Here is a 19,467-nt window from a genome sequence, read left to right as displayed (position 1 = left end):
TTTTGGTTTAGCTACACAGTTAATGCAAAAGGAATGCGAACACTATGTTTACCATTACTCCAAGTAATTGATCCAAAAATATCTTCCTTCAATGAGGTGAAAGTCGATGTGAAAACAACTTGGTAACTTAATGTTTTGCTACTTTTTGTGAATTGAAGTTTCTCTGGAATCAGCTGGACTGTTGCTCCGAAGGGAGCAACGACGGTAGCAGAGTAGACTGTTTCATCAACTTCACCAACATTTGTAACAGTTCTATTCACATTAACAGTTCCTTGACTAGAGAACTTGGGGATTGCAATGGAAGGATAATTGATATTGGAAATATAATCAGGAGTAGAGTCTTTGGGGCAGCTGAAATTTTTCGGAACAGTTTTGGAGATAACCTTAATTTTGGTTGTGTTCAATCCTAGGTAACACATGTAGTTCAAGTAGTCCATGGTGGTGGTTTCATAAACTAGCCCCGGCTGGAATGATTCAGTAGTTATCTCCCCTGCTCCATAGTCATAAGGTGTGGCAACTGGCCCTAAATCCGTTGTAATCGGAGCCTTTAAATTGTTAATTTGAGTTGCTGCATTTAGAAAAATATTAGTTGGTCAGTTACTAGATGATTATCACATCTACAATTAATTGATCCTCGAGACGAAATCGATGATTGATATGTGTAAAACTGAAAAGTCTAACCAGAGGTCATGATAGCTGATTTGATTGCAGAAGGACTCCAAGTTGGATTTTTAGATTTAATGCTGCCTGCAAGGCCTGAAACATGGGGGCATGACATGGAAGTTCCTGATATAATGTTATACGGAGAGAGCAATTTCCCGTTTGGAACATAAGTTTCATCGGTTTCTGTGCCGGTCCATGCTGCAAGAATGTCACCACCTGGTGCTGCAATATCAGGCTACAAAGAAATTTTTTTTTATGGTATTGTTTAGTGTTGTGCGTTGATGATAGTTAATTATAATGGATTATCTATATCGTTATATATCCTTACCTTGATAATATTCTTTGTAAGTGATGAAGGCCCTCTACTTGAAAAGATTGCCACCATAGGTGCAGGCTTATAATCTAATACTGTAGTTGTTGGTAGAATTGTTGCCTTTGGATTGCTTCAGATTAATTATACGAAAAATAATTGTTGATTAGATGTTAGTGTAAAGTTAACTTTGCAGTGATGAGGCATATCCATTAATCTCATTACATATTATAATCATCTATGTCCATTAATTATATATAATAATCAATTTAAAATGCTTAATTACCTTGTTGAATTTAAATATTGGAGGATTGTGGCATGATCTTTTGGTCTTACAATTGTTGCTGGGAAATCTCCATAATTATCTGGCACTGCTCCTTCTTTGTCAGTAATATGAACAAGACCTAATGCACCCATACCTTGTAGAACACGAACTTTGAGCGAGGTTGAATAATAGAAATTAGTATCATTCATGCCATCGCAAATGACAATGCTTCCATTGACTTTTTCCCTATCTAATGCTTCTAAATGACAGTGTCTGCATTTGACAAATAATATTATTACTTTGTCTTACTTAACCTTAAGTTTATTCATTTTCAGCTAGATTTTGTGTACGTACCTTGCGTCTTCTAAGTCGTCTTCTAAGTCAGCGGTAGGTAATTTGGCAGACTCTCCGGTTATCAATGGATAATCAGCAGATTTTGAAAGAGGAGAGAAATTTATAGCTTCACCCTAAAGTATAACAATTACCAAGCATTGATGCTAAGACATAAGCAAAGAGAGTAGTACAAGTCATGTAAATTTTGAACAATGTAGAGTGAGCGCGAAAGCTACCTCGACAACTTTGTTATTACCCAAGACGATGTTGGATTGAAAGTTGCGGTCAATGGTGGTGGCACCAACAGTTAATATCCAAGGAGCATCGTTAGTAACTGAACGCGGCCATGGTCCATTATTTCCAGCGGCACAAACCACAAGGATGCCGTGCTCCACGGCATGGAAAGCTCCGATTGCAACCACATTTGTTGTCAAGTCAGGTTTGAGGTCCTGAGGCCCTCCGAGGGAGAGAGAAAGTATATCAACTCCATCAAAAATTGCATCGTCGAACGCTGCAAGAATGGTAGCGCCAGAACATCCATCAGTGCACACTTTGTAAATCGCCAACCTCGATTCAGGAGAGCCGCCTTTTGCTGTTCCGGTGGCAAGACCATAGTACGATGCCCCACTAACAACATTCCCAGCTGCTGTCGATGCCGTATGTGTTCCATGTCCATCGTTATCTCTTACCGTTTTTGAACCGTCAGTCTTCCCATCAGCATAATACCTTGCTCCTATTATCTTCCTAAAAATTGAAGGGGAAAAAAATTATCAACACTCATGAAGAAAGTGTAGTAAAAATTCCAATTTCAACTTTAATTTCAAGATTTGTTAAATATAAAAATTTGATAGAACAACCAAAACAGTGTGATTTAAAAAAAGACGACCAATTTCGCAAATGATTAAAATAGGGGACCAAAACATTGTAAATTTTTTATGTTATTAATATATATTGATCGAGCAAATACATTAATAAATATATTTTCCAACATAATACTAAAATAGTTTTTTTGCAAAAAGATAGAAAAAATAAAACAATAACACATGTCACAGATTTTAAATTTTATTGAGTTTTTTTTCCTAAATCTTCTAATTGTCAAGGAAATATCTCCTCAACTTATTGGCCATGAAGCCATTTTTTATTTACCTATTACAGTTGGATGCGTTGAAGTCAGGTGAAGTCATGCAAGTGCCTTTCCAACCAGGTGGAATAGGACCCATTCCATTGTCTTTAAAATTTTCTGCTTCTGGCCATATACCTGACCAATATGATTTTTGTTTTTGGTACAACAGTACCAATATTATTAATTCATGAAAAAAAATACAATCTTAGTATCAATATGTGTACTTTTATTTTATATCAATAATTATAAATAATAACGAACCTGTATCTAACATGCCAATTACAACGTTAGATGAAGAAGAAGAATTGGAAAATGTGGTATCAGTTTTAATATGATTTTGCAACTTGAGAAAATCCCAAGAACGTGTTGTGTGTAGCTTTAGAATGGGATTTGGGAACACAGACACAACTCCAGGGTGCTGTGCGATTGTGTTTGCTTCATCTTTCGATAAACGTGCTGCAAAGCCTGAGAAACCATATTTATAGTTGTGTACTAGAGCCTTTTTGTTCCTAAATAAAATAATTCACATTAGAATTCAATATTTACTAGCTATTTGAATATGATTATATATACAATTAACTAATTAACTACCTTGTTAACACTGTGTTTAAAACATAGGCATGATCATTGCGAAGTGAACCATTAGTTGAATCTGTAGCTCCCATATAAACAATATAAACTTGATTGCCATCATCAGCTGATAATGATCTTGACTCTCCAAAAAAAAGGAAGAGAAATTCAAATGATAATATTAATAAAAATTGATTTACTTTCATGTTTAATATTTTCTTGAACTGAACTTATTAGCTTATGAGGAGTATGCTTGTTAGCACATATATATATATATATATATATATATATATATATATATGAAGCCATAGGTCTAATTAAAGTAAAAATAAGTTGGCGTGGTGTCAGCATTAAGTTATATTAATGTTAATAAGTGAGGGAAATTTCATTGAGCCATTAATTTTTGTACGTGTATTTATTTCTGAAGATCAAGTGATGCAACAAATTAGTACCTAAAAACAACAAATTATTTGTAAAAAAAAAAAAATAATAATAATCACCGGCCACTAATTTGGAAATTTGAATGAGCCGCTACAAAATTTAAATATGCAAATAAGCAACAAAATAAAACAGTGGTAATAATTATAGTCCGAAAGTCCACAAATCCTACATTAATTGGCAGAAACGTCAAAATCGTTAGTGTCGAACGTCAGGATCGGGATTCGAACCCCAACCACCCCACTTTGTGTGTGTGAGTTTTCAATGACTTTGTCATTTCGTCTATAAAAAAAATATTATAGTCCGAAAATTTGTAAGAAATATAATAAGCAGTACAAAAAATTATGCAATATAAAGTTGACTTTCAAAATATGAAGAGTATTAAAAAAGAATACCGTTATCAATAGAATATTTCTTATGTTTTACTCAATCACGAATCTTATGTTTTTATTTTGCCATCATAATGGTTCTGTGATTTATTTTGATGAATTATGAATCGTATTAAATCATATGATTCTTGCCCTTTTTTTTCTACTTTTTGTTTTCCTCCATTGTTTTTTGAACAATATTCATATACAATTATATAAAAAAAAATCATGCACTATCATACAAAACATTAGAATAAATTACGGAATGAAATGAAAAAAGAAAAAGAAAAATGAAGTTAACGAAATAAAACATAATAAATATAAATATTTAAATATAACAAAATGAAAGATGAAAGTTAATTACAAAACCAAAACAAGGAAACAAATTAAATAAAAACTAATAAAAAGGAACAAAGAAACAAATAATAAACTAATGCACCTGGAGTTTAATTTTCAAACTCTAACATTTAAAAAAAAAAGGCAACATGACCATTTAAAAAAAATGACGACCATTAAAAAACTTGACAAAAAAATATATAGTACTATACTATCATACTATGATAAGAAAAATAAACTAAAATATAATGAAATTCAAAAAGTGGTGTTGGGCAGATTCGAAGGGTGGACTATGAAAATAAGTAGCCGCTTGATAAAATAAGTTGATATTTTTGACTTTTTTTCATGCTCCTCATACATTGTTTTTCTTCACAAAAATAAAGTTCTTATTTTTTCTAGTACTTATTTCAATTTGTGTTTGGCATGACTTCTCCTTAAAGTAACAAGAAAAGTCATAAAAAAGTTGGGTCAAACGGTACCTTAAAACCATGATTTTGGAATTATGAAGAGGACTCCAAATTAACATGCACTATGTACTTTTCAATTTGTTCATATTGTGTGAACTGCTTCATTCAATACATATTTGCTTTTCAATTTTTTTGTTCTGTTTGTTATTTTGGTAATTTCATTTTGTTTCTATGTTTCACTCAAGGTATGTTTGGTTCTCATAATTTAATGCATTTTGCATGACTATGATGTATAATAGATTTTAGCCATGTTTGGAAAGACACATAAGTTATAAGTTAGTTTATAGCTTATAGTTTCATTTGACTAACAAAGATCTGTTTGGTAACAATTTTTCAAAAAAAGCTTATAACTTATTCTTATTTTTCGAACGTTATTTCAATTATCTTATGAGCTTATAGCTTATTACTTATTACTTATGGCTATAAGCTAGTTTATCAGCTATCTATGATTGTTTATCAACAATTGTTACCAACACAATTTACAGCAACAATATTTATGTAAATGATGAGATCCTCATCAGTCGCTATTTTAGAGTCTTTTTAATTAAGTTTTAATAAAATTTTATTAGTTTAGTGTTTAATTTAAAGTAATTTTAAATAAATTGCAAGTTTTGATTTACCGAGTCACTTAATTATTTTTCTCTATTAACATGATATTTCGTGTACCTTTTGTTATGTGAAGTTATTGACATATTGTGTTTGACCAAAGTGGAGTACTCTATTTTAATATCATGGCCAAATTAAAAGGAATGATGGGCTTATAGGCTGGCTGACCCGATCCAAAAAGAAGGTGGTCTAATTCATTGGTATTGAGCGGCGCACTGTTAAAGGCGAGATTTCACGCACACCCAAGAGGAGGAGAACGACACATGGACAAAGAGGGATGCTGCCTCATGCAATTGGAACAATAGCATATTTGAAGGATTTGCTTCAAGGTTAATTCTTCTTTTGTATGTTTATTTATTTATTTATATGAACATGAGTAGCTAAACTCTAGATTAATCCTTAGGGGATTCTTATTATTATTTCTCTTGAACTATGTGATTATCATATGTTATGATTAATGAATTACGAAGTTAGTTTCTTCAATCATTCTTTGTTCTTAATGCTTTGCATAACTTGATCAATTGTGTAATGTTTTCAATTATTTGTTTTACTATGACGATAGGAATGAATGATCGATCTAGGAACGATTGATCAATTAACTTTCACTTAAGACATTTCGGATCGTTAATTGAGATTAAAGGATTAAAGATTGTAAACCTCAATTGATCATAGATTACCTAAGACATTAGGGATCGATGATCAAGGGAGAGAATTATGTTACCAAGACATTGGGCATAATTATTTTTGATTTAATCTAATCGTGAAACTAAATTGAGTAAATTCGTTATTATACATGAAATTACCAAGAGAAGTAGTAATTAGATGAACCAAAAGGATCAATCGTTTTTCTTCCATCAATTTGAATCCCAAGTTATTTCTAAGTTTATGATAAAAATTCAAACCAAGTTAAACTCCCCCCTTTGCATTTTAATTATTAATCCTAAATTAATTTAATTGTTTTGTCGAGATTGAAACAATCCCTGCGGATACGAACTTTATAAATTTTATTACTTGACGACTATTTAGTATACTTGCTAAATTTCTATCAAGTTTTTGGCGCCGTTGCCGGGGATTGTTGATTAATTTTGACAAGGCAATTTAGCTTTACTTAGGATTTTAGTACATAATTATTATTTTTTTTTCTTTCTATTATTTAGCCTTATTAGTCTTTCTTTTATATTGCTGTGCTGCTTGGGTATTTGTTTGTTTGTGTTTGCTTAGGTGCAATTGAAATGGCGGAGGAGCAACCACCGCCACCACCAAGGAGAACCTTGGGAGATTATGGTAGAGGAGCAAATGGAGATCAAGATCTTAGAGGGTTTCAACCGGCAAACCCGATAGCTTTTGATATCAGAAGTTCCGTCATAAAAGCTTTAAAGGAGAACAAGTTTTCTGGAGCCGACTCAGAGTGTCCAAATCTGCATTTGAGTAACTTCTTAGATGTGTGTGATTACACCGACCCTCCGGGTGTCTCGGAATGTGCCAAAAGGTTGAGACTATTCAAATTTTCTCTTACCGGAAGAGCCAGAGATTGGCTGGATACCTTGCCTAATGGGACAATTAAAACATGGAACGAATTGAGAGTCAAATTTTCGGACCGCTTTTTCCCAATTTACAAGTTCCTAGAAAAAAAAGCCGAGATCACAAACTTCGAACAAGGAGATTCCGAGTCTCTTTATGACGGATGGGAAAGGTTCAAACTCCTCTTGAAGAAGTGTCCCGATCATGGTGTGGATAATTTGGCTCAAATGCAATATTTTACTCAAGGTTTAAGAGCACAAACTCGCATGTTACTTGATGTATCTGCGGGTGGTTCCATTAATAACAAGGTTGCAAATGAGGCTAAAGAGCTTGTGGAAGCCATGGCGCAAAATGAATATAGAGCACTTAATGAGAAAGGAGCTAAGAATAAAGTGAGTACGTTGGAGCTTGACACTCAAAGGGCTTTGTTAGCAAATTTCAAGCTCATGAATGTTCACATGGAGACTTTTATAAAACATTTGACCACCAACAAGCTTGTTCATGCTCAAGTACAACAAGTGTCAACATCACAAGCTCAACTTCCACCAAGTAGACCTTCACCATTGGAAGAAACTCTTTCTCAAGTCATGAAGATGATACAAGTAAATTTCGAGGCTATGAAGACAAGTCAAGAAGCTATGAAGATAAGTCAAGAATCAACAAATAAAAATCATGAAGCCTACATCAAGAATTTGGAAACGCAAATGGGTCAATTGTCTAGGCAAGTTGCGTCGTCATCTAATGGCGGATTTGAAGGAAACACATGCAATAATCCTAAAAAGGAGAGTTGTAATGCAATTCATTTGCGAAGTAGAGTGGTGCCTACACCGGTAAGTGAGCCACGTTCCAAGGAAAATATGTCAAAAGAAGTTGAAAATGAGAGAAATGGTGAGCTTGAGAAAGAAGTCGAAAATAAGAGTGAAAATAAAAAAATAGAAAAAAGTGAGAAAGAAAAAGAAAAAGAGGGAGGAGTTGAAAATGAGATAAAGGTGGAAGAGAAGAAAAAAAATGATGCAAGATTTGTCGATAACGACTCAAATTTGAAGAAAATTAAGAGTAAAATTTTGAAAGATGGAGAAAAAGCTCAAGTAGTTCTACCTCATGAAAAGCTACCCTACCCTCACAAAAAGAAGAGTAAGAGAAAAGATATTGACTTTAAGAAGTTCATGGAGATGTTTAATAGCCTTCAAGTCACAACTCCGTTTATGGAAGCTTTGGAGCAAATGCCTATGTATGCCAAGTTCATGAAGGAGTTGTTGACTAAAAAGAGGAAGCCTAAAGAGGATGAAACCGTGTTGTTGACAGAAGAGTGTAGTGCAATTCTTCAAAGAAAACTCCCACAAAAGAAGAAAGATCCTGGTAGTTTCACTATACCTTGTTCTATTGGGAATTTACATGTTGGGAGAGCACTTTGTGACTTAGGAGCAAGCATCAACTTGATGCCCCTCTCTATGATGAAAAAAATACCCGGTGCCATAGCTAAACCCACCAAGATGCAATTATCTCTTGCGGATCGGTCAATCACGTACCCCTATGGAATCTTACAAGATGTTTTGGTAAGAGTGGCCGAATTTGTCTTTCCGGCGGATTTTGTAATTCTCGATATGGAGGAAAATGCCGAAGTGCCTCTTTTATTGGGAAGACCCTTTTTGGCAACCGGGAGAGCTCTAATTGATGTGGAGATGGGTGATTTAATGTTGAGGTTCAATGATGAGAAAATTAACTTCAACATCTTTGAAGGTATGAGAAATCAAGATGAGATTCCACAATGCTTTAAAGCGGATGTCATTGAAGATGAGAGTGAGAACTCAAAGAAAGAAGCAACAAAGTCAATTTCTCCGGATTTGAAAGCAATCCCTTCTAATGGGAAATTTGTATTTTTTGGAGATGATTATAAGCAACCGGTGATCGTTAGTAGGTTGCTCACCCCTTTGAAGAAGGAGGAAAAGAGGAGCCGAGTGGAATCAAATTTGAAGTATCCTCCCTAACGTGGATGATGATGCGTCGAGCTTGGGACGTTAAACACGCGCTTCATGGGAGGCAACCCATGGGATCTCTATGGTCCATTTATATCCTTTTTCTCTCCCTTTTTATTTAAGTACTTTTATCTTTTCTTTTTAGTGTCTATAATAATTGACTGATCTTGGATGACTGTGATGATCACTTGCACATTTTACTTTGTTCTTAATGAGCACCTTTATCTTTTGGAAAGTCCCATTTGTTTGACACCATCTTTTCATTCACTTCTATATACAATTATCTTGGTTTTTAATTTGAGCATCTGAAATGAAATTTCTTGCAGTGCAACGGATTTTTGCGATTGATGGATTGAAAGACAAGCTGATGAACATTCACAATTTTAACCGTTCGATAATCCGGCCGTTTAAACCGTGAGATTTTGAGCCTAAACACTTGGATTGTTTCTCGCTATGTGAGTCCACTACTTTACTTATTCTCTAGAACTTGCTTGTGTTCTTTTAATTGATTGACTGCAATGATTACACACCGAGGCAACTTTTGTTGGTATCTTGAGCCTTTCTAGCCTACCCTTGCATGCTTATATCCTTTGCTTAGCCCCTTTGAGCCTTACATTTCTTTGTTGATTGATCACTTAACCCATATTTTTTTTTAAAAAAAAAAAACATTTTCTTGGAGTTAAGTTGATTTTCATTACATATTGCAAATGCTTAAGTTTGGGGTTGCTTTTGGAATTAGCAACCAAATAAGTTTGGGGTGAGTATACTAAAGAACTTGAATTGTGAAAAAAATGAAAATGAAAAATGTTGAAAAATCAAGAAGTCAAATGTTGTAATTTTGAAAAGAAAAAAAAAGGCGACTACTTCAAAAAAAAAAAAATATGAAGAGAAAAGAATGAAAAGAACGAATAATAGTTTGCGGTTGCTTGATGTTTTTATGTGTTGAGATTGAAAGATAAAGTGGAATTGGGTATGTCCTTAACTCCAAGTTTTTAACTCACTTCCCAAAAAAATCCAACCTTACCTAAGCCAAATTATGACCTTTAAGACCTCAAAAGTGTGTATTTAATTTGCTTATCGATTGATTGTTAGAATTCTTGCAAGCCTATGGTATAATAGTTTGGTTTGTGTTGATGGAGTGATTGCCCGATTAAATAGTTGAGAGAAAGCGAGTGAGTGAAGTGATTATTGAGCTTGGTCAAATATTGTGAATAATTTTTTAGTCTTGTTTGGATTGAGATCATTGTGAAGAGAAGTTGCATTGAAGGTTTGATAATTGAAGTGCTTAGAGGAATTTCCAAGTTGATTGTATTTGAAGTTGTGTAAGGAAGTTGTCAACCCTTTGTGATTGTTCATTTGATAAATTTGTTCCTTGAGGACAAGTAACAGACTAAGTTTGGGGTTGTGATGAGATCCTCATCAGTCGCTATTTTAGAGTCTTTTTAATTAAGTTTTAATAAAATTTTATTAGTTTAGTGTTTAATTTAAAGTAATTTTAAATAAATTGCAAGTTTTGATTTACCGAGTCACTTAATTATTTTTCTCTATTAACATGATATTTCGTGTACCTTTTGTTATGTGAAGTTATTGACATATTGTGTTTGACCAAAGTGGAGTACTCTATTTTAATATCATGGCCAAATTAAAAGGAATGATGGGCTTATAGGCTGGCTGACCCGATCCAAAAAGAAGGTGGTCTAATTCATTGGTATTGAGCGGCGCACTGTTAAAGGCGAGATTTCACGCACACCCAAGAGGAGGAGAACGACACATGGACAAAGAGGGATGCTGCCTCATGCAATTGGAACAATAGCATATTTGAAGGATTTGCTTCAAGGTTAATTCTTCTTTTGTATGTTTATTTATTTATTTATATGAACATGAGTAGCTAAACTCTAGATTAATCCTTAGGGGATTCTTATTATTATTTCTCTTGAACTATGTGATTATCATATGTTATGATTAATGAATTACGAAGTTAGTTTCTTCAATCATTCTTTGTTCTTAATGCTTTGCATAACTTGATCAATTGTGTAATGTTTTCAATTATTTGTTTTACTATGACGATAGGAATGAATGATCGATCTAGGAACGATTGATCAATTAACTTTCACTTAAGACATTTCGGATCGTTAATTGAGATTAAAGGATTAAAGATTGTAAACCTCAATTGATCATAGATTACCTAAGACATTAGGGATCGATGATCAAGGGAGAGAATTATGTTACCAAGACATTGGGCATAATTATTTTTGATTTAATCTAATCGTGAAACTAAATTGAGTAAATTCGTTATTATACATGAAATTACCAAGAGAAGTAGTAATTAGATGAACCAAAAGGATCAATCGTTTTTCTTCCATCAATTTGAATCCCAAGTTATTTCTAAGTTTATGATAAAAATTCAAACCAAGTTAAACTCCCCCCTTTGCATTTTAATTATTAATCCTAAATTAATTTAATTGTTTTGTCGAGATTGAAACAATCCCTGCGGATACGAACTTTATAAATTTTATTACTTGACGACTATTTAGTATACTTGCTAAATTTCTATCAGTAAACAAACACAATTTTTATTTTTGATTTGCCATTTTCACACTAAAAGTGAACTTGGCTAAAATTACATCCACAAGAAGAACTCGGCCTTTATTTAACTACATTTCTGTTGGTTTAGCTACACAGTTAATGCAAAAGGACTGCGAACACTATGTTTACCATTACTCCAAGTAATTGATCCAAAAATATCTTCCTTCAATGAGGTTAAAGTGGATGAGAAAACAACTTGGTAGCTTACTGTTTTGCTACTTTTTGTGAATTGAAGTTTCTCTGGAATCAGCTGGACTTTTACTCCGTTGGGAGCAACGACGGTAGCAGAGTAGACTGTTTCATCAAGTTCACCGACATTTGTAACAGTTCTACTCACATTAACAGTTCCTTTACTAGAGAAATTGGAGATTGCAATGGAAGGATAATTGATATTGGAAATATGATCAGGAGTAGAGTCCTTGGGGCAGCTGAAATTTTTCGGAAGAGTTTTGGAGATAACCTTAATTGTGGTTGTGTTCAATCCTAGGTAACACAAGTAGTTGAAGTAGTCCAGGGTGGTGGTTTCATAAACTAGCCCCGGCTGGAATGATTCAGTTGTTGTTATTTCCCCTGCTCCATAGTCATAAGGTGTGGCAACTGGCCCTAAATCTGTTGTAATCGGAGCCTTTATATTGTTAATTGGAGTTGCTGCATTTTGAAAAATATTAATTGGCGAGTTACTATATAGATATTATCATATCTACGATCAATTGATCCTCGAGACGAAATTGATGATTGAAATGTATAAAAATGAAAAGTCTAACCAGAGGTCATGATAGCTGATTTGATTGCAGAAGGACTCCAAGTTGGATTTTTAGATTTAATGCTGCCTGCAAGGCCCGAAACATGGGGACATGACATGGAAGTTCCTGATATAATGTTATATGGTGAGGGCTTTTCCCCTTTTGGAACAACAGTTTCATCAGTAGGCGCGCCGGTCCATGCTGCAAGAATGTCAGCACCTGGTGCTGCAATATCAGGCTACATAGAATTTTTTTAATGGTATTGTTTAGTGTTGTGCGTTGATGATAGTTAATTATAATCAATTATTTATATCATTATATATCCTTACCTTGATAATATTCTTTGAAAGTGATGAAGGCCCTCTACTTGAAAAGAATGCCACCATAGGTGCAGGCTTATAATCTATGACTGTAGTTGTTGGTAGAATTGTTGCCTTTGGATTGCTTCAGATTAATTATATGAAAAAGAATTGTTGATTAGATGTTAGTGTAAAGTTAACTTTGCAGTGATGATGCATATCCATTAATTTCATTATATATTATAATCATCTATGTCCATTATATATAATAATAAACTTTAAAATGCTTAATTACCTTGTTGAATTTACATATTGGAGGATTGTGGCATCATCTTTTGGTCTTACAATTGTTGCTGGGAAATCTCCATAATTTTCTGCCACTGCTCCTTCCTTGTTAGTAATATGAACAAGACCTATTCCACCCAATTCTTTTATAATAGAAATTTTGTCATCGGTTGTATAAATATCATCATCTATGTCGTCACAAATGACAATGCTTCCATTGACTTTTTTCTTATCTAATGTATCTGAATGACACCGTCTGCATTTGACAAATAATATTAGGAAAATACTAAACAGTGCCCGGAACACTAGTTAATCTTATTAATAAGGAAATTTAGTCTTGGAACTTGTGTACGTACCTTGCGTCTGCTAAGTCAGCGGTAGTTGCTTTTGCAGACTCTCCAGTTATCAATGGATAATCAGCAGATTTTGAAAGAGGAGAGAAATTTATAGCTTCACCCTAAAGTATAACAATTACCAAGCATGCATGCATGAGACATGAGCAACGAGAGTATTAGTAATGTAAATTTTGAACATTGTAGAGTGAACGTTAAAGTGTACCTTGACAAGTTTGTTATTACCCAAGACGATGTTGGATTGAAGGCTGCGGTCAATGGTGGTGGCACCAACAGTTAATATCCAAGGAACGTCGTTGGTAACTGAACTCGGTTGTGGTCCATCATTTCCAGCGGAGCAAACCACAAGGATGCCGTGTTGCACGGCATGGAAAGATCCAATTGCAATCACATCTGTTGTCAAGTCACGTTCGAGTTCCGTAGACGAACCAAGGGAAACAGAAAGTACATCAACTCCATCAGAAATTGCATCGTCGAACGCTGCAAGAATGCTAGAGCCAGAACAGGTAGCAGAGCATACTTTGTAAATCGCCAACCTCGATTCAGGAGAGCCACCTTTTGATGTTCCGTTTGCAAGACCGTAGTACGATGCCCCATTCACGACGTTCCCAGCTGCTGTTGATGCCGTATGTGTTCCATGTCCTTTGTTATCTCTTACCGTTTTTGAACCGTCATCATCCCCATCAGCATAATACCTTGCTCCTATTATCTTCCTAAAAATAGAAGGGGAAAAATTATCAACACTCACGAAAAAATTGTAGTAAAAATTCCAATTTCAACTTTAATTTCACAATTTGTACGGTGTGATTTTTGGTAAACATAAATTTTTTATGTTAATTGAGCAAATACATTAGTAATTAATAAATATATTTTCCAACATAATACTAAAGTAGTTTTTTTTGCAAGAAGAAAGAAACAATAAAACGTTAAACACATGTCTCAGATTTTTTAATTTTATTGACTCTTTTTTTTTCCCCTAAATCTTCTAATCTTCTAATTTTATTGCCATTTTTTATTTACCTATTACAGTTGGATGTGTTGAAGTCAGGTGAAGTCATGCAAGTTCCTTTCCAACCAGGTGGAATAGGACCCATTCCATTGTCTTTAAAACTTTCTGCTTCTGGCCATATACCTGACCAATATGATTTTTGTTTTTGGTACAACAGAACCAATATTATTAATTCATGAAAAAAATACAATCTTAGTATCAATATGTGTACTTTTATTAATATCAATAATTATAAATAATAACGAACCTGTATCTAACATGCCAATTACAACGTTAGATGAAGAAGAAGAATTGGAAAATGTGGTATCAATTTTAATATGATTTTGCAACTTGAGAAAATCCCAAGAACGTGTTGTGTGTAGCTTTAGAATGGGATTTGGGAACACAGACACAACTCCAGGCTGTTGCGCAATTGTGTTTGCTTCCTCTTTTGATAAACGTGCTGCAAACCCTGAGAAGCCATGTTTATAGTTGTGTACTAAGGCCTTTTTGTTCCTAAATAAAATAATAATTCACGTTAGAATTCAATATACTATTATTACTAGCTAATTGAACATGATTATATATACAATTAACTAATTAATTACCTTGTTAACACTGTGTTTAAAACATAGGCATGATCGTTGCGAAGTGAACCATTAGTTGAATCTGTAGCTCCCATGTAAACAATATAAACTTGATTGCCATCATCAGCTGATAATGATCTTGACTCTCCAAAAAAAAGGAAGAGAAATTCAAATGATAATATTAATAAAAATTGATTTATTTTCATGTTTAATATTTTCTTTAACTGAACTTATTAGCTTATGAGGAGATTTGTTAGCTTATGAGGAGTATATATATATATATATAAATAATCTGTTTCTGATATATAGAGTTTTAGTCATTCAATCACGCATATGTTTTTATTTTGCTATCGTGATTGTTGTGTGATTTTATTTTGATGAATTATGAATTGTATTAAAGCACATGATTCTAGCCTTTAGTTTCTACGTTTTTGTGTTCCTCCATTATTATTTTTGCCAGTGTTTTGCTATTCTTGATAACACTTTCTTTTTTTGTTTGTAACATCCATTTTTGTTTTTCCCTTCACAGGTCTGCTGTTGTAATTCCCTGCGGTGATTTGGCTTTGCTGTGTACATATTTTTGGTTTTTCCAGTTGTATTTTTATGTGCATCTAGCACTTCTTGTGCTGGCCTCACTTTTATCAATATATTTTAGCAATTTCAAAAATACAATTATGCCTACAAATGTTATTTTATTCTTCTAAAATCATAATTTTGGATCATGAGAAGTGATATTAAATTAAAAATAAAATAATTAATTTTTAAATATATATACACCATTTTCTCACAAGGGTAATTTTGTAATTTATATAATTTAAAAAAATTAAAATTCTACTAAAATTATAATATTTAAAAATAAAAAATTATTAAAAATTGGGATAAAAATTTCATTATTGGTGTTATTATATGTGAAATTGTCAAATCTACAAAAAAAAAAATGGCTGATGTCAAATACTACAAAATAAAATGAGAAACAAAATATACACTTAACTCTATTTTAATGACGTGGAGAAATAATTGATTTTTATTGAACATTTGTGCAAGAATATTTTACACTGACGTAATATATCCAGAAAAATGTTAAACAGTGCTCCCGGGGCACTGATTAAGCATGTTAAAATAGAAATTTTGTCTCGATATACGTGCATTTAATGTCTCAAAAGTATAAAAAGTTGTCTTTTCAATATAAATTTTATTTTTTATTTCCTTTTTAGGTATGCTTAACAAGTGCCCGGAGACACTATTTAGCATGACCCATATATCTATTAAACTAAAAAAAAAAATTAGCAATATCAAATGCTACAATTAGTGTGGAAGTACAAGAGAATGTGTAACAAAAAAAAGTACAAAAGAATATGGTATGGAACTATGGTAGAATTAATTGATGCAATCATCGTGTATTTAACTCAATTGACAGAAATATTGGATATATATTAAGGAGCTGGGATTCGAACTGCAGATAGTCCACTTATTCATGTTGCGCCAAGCATTCCATCCATGTAAAGTGCGCCATTTCAAGAAATAATAACTGTATAAAAATACTGCATTAAGTTGATGGAGGTAGCAACTGATTAGTGTGTATATATATATATATGATTATAATGCATGCCAAGTCTGTATTTACGACAAGAGTACTTTATAGAATCGAGAGCAACACATTTATAATAGTAAAACAATATTTGATGAAACGGTGAAGAGAGAAGATAAATAAACTGGGAATGATGACATGGAACAAGAGTGGAATAGGAGTGTACAAGCTTCATGATTTTTATTTTTTTATTTAAAAATATTCAATTTTAGATTAATCTTAAACTATTGTAACCCAAAAGAAGATTAATCTAAACTATTGAAATTTTTTTGCCACATGTCACGGAAACATAGAAACCTCAATCAAACTCTGGCAAAACACTATAGCGACTTGTGCTCAAATAGAAAGAGCTATGCGACTGCTTGATGCGTGGGTGCACTGTGCAGGCTAATAACAGTAACATATCAACACCGAATTCTGCAGATACGGCAGCAACTGAACGTGGTAATTTGGCTGAATCCAGCAGCAGCACGGTCGGGATGATGGCTTGTAAGTGGGAGAAACCGACACAAGGGAGGTACGTGTGTAACATTGACGCATCGTTCACGACTCAACTTAATCGAGTGGGTATTGGCATGTGCATCCGCGACGACGAAGGTAGATTTGTGCTCGCAAAAACCATATGGAAATCACCGATCTGTAATGTGGATTTAGGCGAGGCGCTCGGTCTTTTGCATGCTATCCGGTGGATTCAAAATCTGCAAATTGATAATGTGGACTTTGCTATGGATGTCAAAAATATTGTTGATTAATTCCATAATGAAGGGAATGTTTTAACAGAGGTGGGGGATGTGGTAGAGGAATGCAAACGTCTATTTAGTTTATATTTTGAAAACTCTCATGTTGAGTTTACTAAGAGACAAGCGAATGAGGTAGTTCATGCTCTTGCAATGGTAGCCCCATCTCTAGCTAGCTCTAATATTTTCATTAATATACCGACATGTATTCATGATTTAGTGTTGAAAGTACAAAAGCAAGTATTTTCGTTATATCGTATCCACAGAGACTAGTGTGATATCAAACGTTGATTTGCAATTTCCATGATTTTAAGTGCGGGTTTTTGTAAGATTTGTTTTGAAAACATAAAAGTGCGATTGGTTAAAAGGATTTTTAAACTTTCGGATAACAAAAAGTTGTCGGAACTAGATTCATTATCTCGTTAGCATGTATCAATCAACCTCACTATATATATTTCATTTACCAATCATTATTATCACATATCACACATCGAACGTATCCGTGTCCGGATTACGCCGTGAAATCTATTATATCTATCAACGTTCGATGTCTCGAATCATTAATCGACATAATAGCATTAAGATCTGATATTTGACGTGATTATTAAACTCGACATCTATGTCTAAACATTGAAGTTTAATAAGTGATTATCTTTTACTCTTGATTCAAACAATATATGTCTATGTCGTTCAAATCTTTTAGAAATAGACGATTAAAACAAGATAACACTTATAATGATTGATAAAGAAAACATATATATTAAGATTGAATTGACTACATGTTCACAAAATAACTACATCTAATCCCAACAACAAAGGAATTTAGCTAGACATGATAAAAGTAAACTTACAAGAAAAAGGGATGAAGAACATCTCTTGATTTCTCAAGTACAATGATGAATCCACCTTCAAGAACTCTAAAAACTAATGTTACTTCTGTTTCTGAACTATTACAAAACTCTATATCTAAGAAAATGGCTTCTGAGCTCTATTTATAGATTTTCAGGACAGTGGAGTTCGCTAAGCGAAATGACGTTCGCTGAGCGAACTAGTTACTTAAGCAAGGGGTTTCTTGACACGTAGCAAAAGGCTTGACTCATCACTTTGTTCGCCGATGCTCGCTATGTCTCGCTATCAGACCCTTCCTCCCGGGTTGTGCTCGCCATCTCTCGCTATCTTTCGCTGAGCGAACGTTTATTTTGCTATCCTGCTCGCTGAATCTCGCTGAAGCTCGCCATGGACCCTTAACCCACTGGTTTTGCTCGCTGCAGCTCGCTATGGTTTCGCTGAGCGAAGGCTTCAAAACCTGCTTTTCTAGCCATTCCTAACAAAAATGCCTTGGGATCAATTCCTCTTTGATTTAATGTTATATTTACACCAAAAGGGGTTTTAATCAAGATTTCTTCATAAAAGTATTGGTAAGTGCTCATAATTCATGATACATTATAACTAAAATTGGGCACTTATCATTTAGTTATGAATGAAATGCTATAAACAACCTTTTATGTCAAAAATAAAATTTGTCACTCCGAAGGAAACTGGAAAATTGGAGCATAGAGGATTACTAGAGCAGATCTAAACTCAAATACAGGTTGGCCCAATAAATTTAGAGGCATAAAATAAATTATATAATGAGACTTTCTAAAGAATTACTCCCTCCGTTCCTTTTTCTTTGTCATTTTGAAAAAAATAATAATAAATTAAGAAAGTGTATTTTTGCACCTTATTTTCCTGTTATACCCTTATTTTAATTCACCAATAAATTCCTTTTATTTTATTTTTTTTGCACTCAATTTATCTTTCCAATAAATTTAATATATTATGTACCAAAAAAAATTAATATGTTATGTACCTAAAAAAAAACTTTAGTATTTCAAATAAATATTAAATCTTTTACGGTTTGAACAACTACTCCTAAATATTTAGAATTTATATGAGGGTATAATAGACAAAATATAACCTTAAATTATCAAAAAGACAAAAAATTTGAAACAATTTTTTTTTCTAAAACGACAAAGAAAAAAGAACGGAGGGAGTATAAGGAGAGTATTCAAAAGAATAATATTAAACTTGTTAATTTTTTTTTTTGAACAAGCTTAAACTTGTTAATTTAAATTTCATTAAATATGAAATTTGAGCATAGGTTTTATAACCATTGGGGAACCGCGCCACCCCTCCCCTCCATCTACTTCGAACCAAACAGACTCTATCACTAAACGTTTCGGATAGTAACCGCGCCATTCATAGCAATCGAGGAAACAGCCAGCCCTCTTCCCTCGGTCCGTCTTGCTTCTGCTTGATGGAAACTAGGGTTCAAGTTCATGC

The 19,467-nt window shown here is 33.5% G+C and overlaps 3 protein-coding genes across 3 annotated transcripts in view; all 3 read right to left on the bottom strand.

Annotated features, from left to right (window-relative positions):
• Positions 1-11: 11 nt before the first annotated feature.
• Positions 12-3,470, bottom strand: LOC123899055 (CO(2)-response secreted protease-like). Its single transcript, XM_045950106.1, has 9 exons — positions 3,286-3,470; positions 2,956-3,203; positions 2,718-2,829; positions 1,808-2,315; positions 1,593-1,705; positions 1,260-1,511; positions 992-1,106; positions 682-898; positions 12-568 (listed from the first exon to the last, which is right to left on the bottom strand). The coding sequence occupies exons 1-9, from the start codon at positions 3,468-3,470 to the stop codon at positions 12-14; spliced, it is 2,307 nt and encodes a 768-aa protein (XP_045806062.1).
• Positions 3,471-11,529: 8,059 nt separating this feature from the next.
• Positions 11,530-15,064, bottom strand: LOC123899540 (CO(2)-response secreted protease-like). Its single transcript, XM_045950704.1, has 9 exons — positions 14,839-15,064; positions 14,499-14,746; positions 14,263-14,374; positions 13,448-13,955; positions 13,246-13,346; positions 12,900-13,145; positions 12,635-12,749; positions 12,327-12,543; positions 11,530-12,210 (listed from the first exon to the last, which is right to left on the bottom strand). Exons 1-9 carry the CDS (start codon positions 15,021-15,023, stop codon positions 11,651-11,653), a joined length of 2,292 nt encoding a protein of 763 aa, XP_045806660.1. The 5' UTR covers positions 15,024-15,064; the 3' UTR covers positions 11,530-11,650.
• A 4,290-nt stretch (positions 15,065-19,354) lies between these two features.
• LOC123900068 (CO(2)-response secreted protease-like) overlaps positions 19,355-19,467 on the bottom strand; it is a 546-nt gene continuing 433 nt past the window's right edge. The window contains exon 1 of the mRNA XM_045951366.1: positions 19,355-19,467. This exon is cut by the window's right edge and continues 433 nt beyond it. Within this exon, the coding sequence (XP_045807322.1) occupies positions 19,355-19,467 (113 nt within the window).

Source organism: Trifolium pratense, linkage group LG7 (genome assembly GCF_020283565.1).
Source record: "Trifolium pratense cultivar HEN17-A07 linkage group LG7, ARS_RC_1.1, whole genome shotgun sequence".
In the NCBI taxonomy this organism is placed as follows: Eukaryota; Viridiplantae; Streptophyta; class Magnoliopsida; order Fabales; family Fabaceae; genus Trifolium; species Trifolium pratense.
Note: the sequence above shows the minus strand (reverse complement) of the source record. Positions and strands in the feature narration are given on the sequence as shown.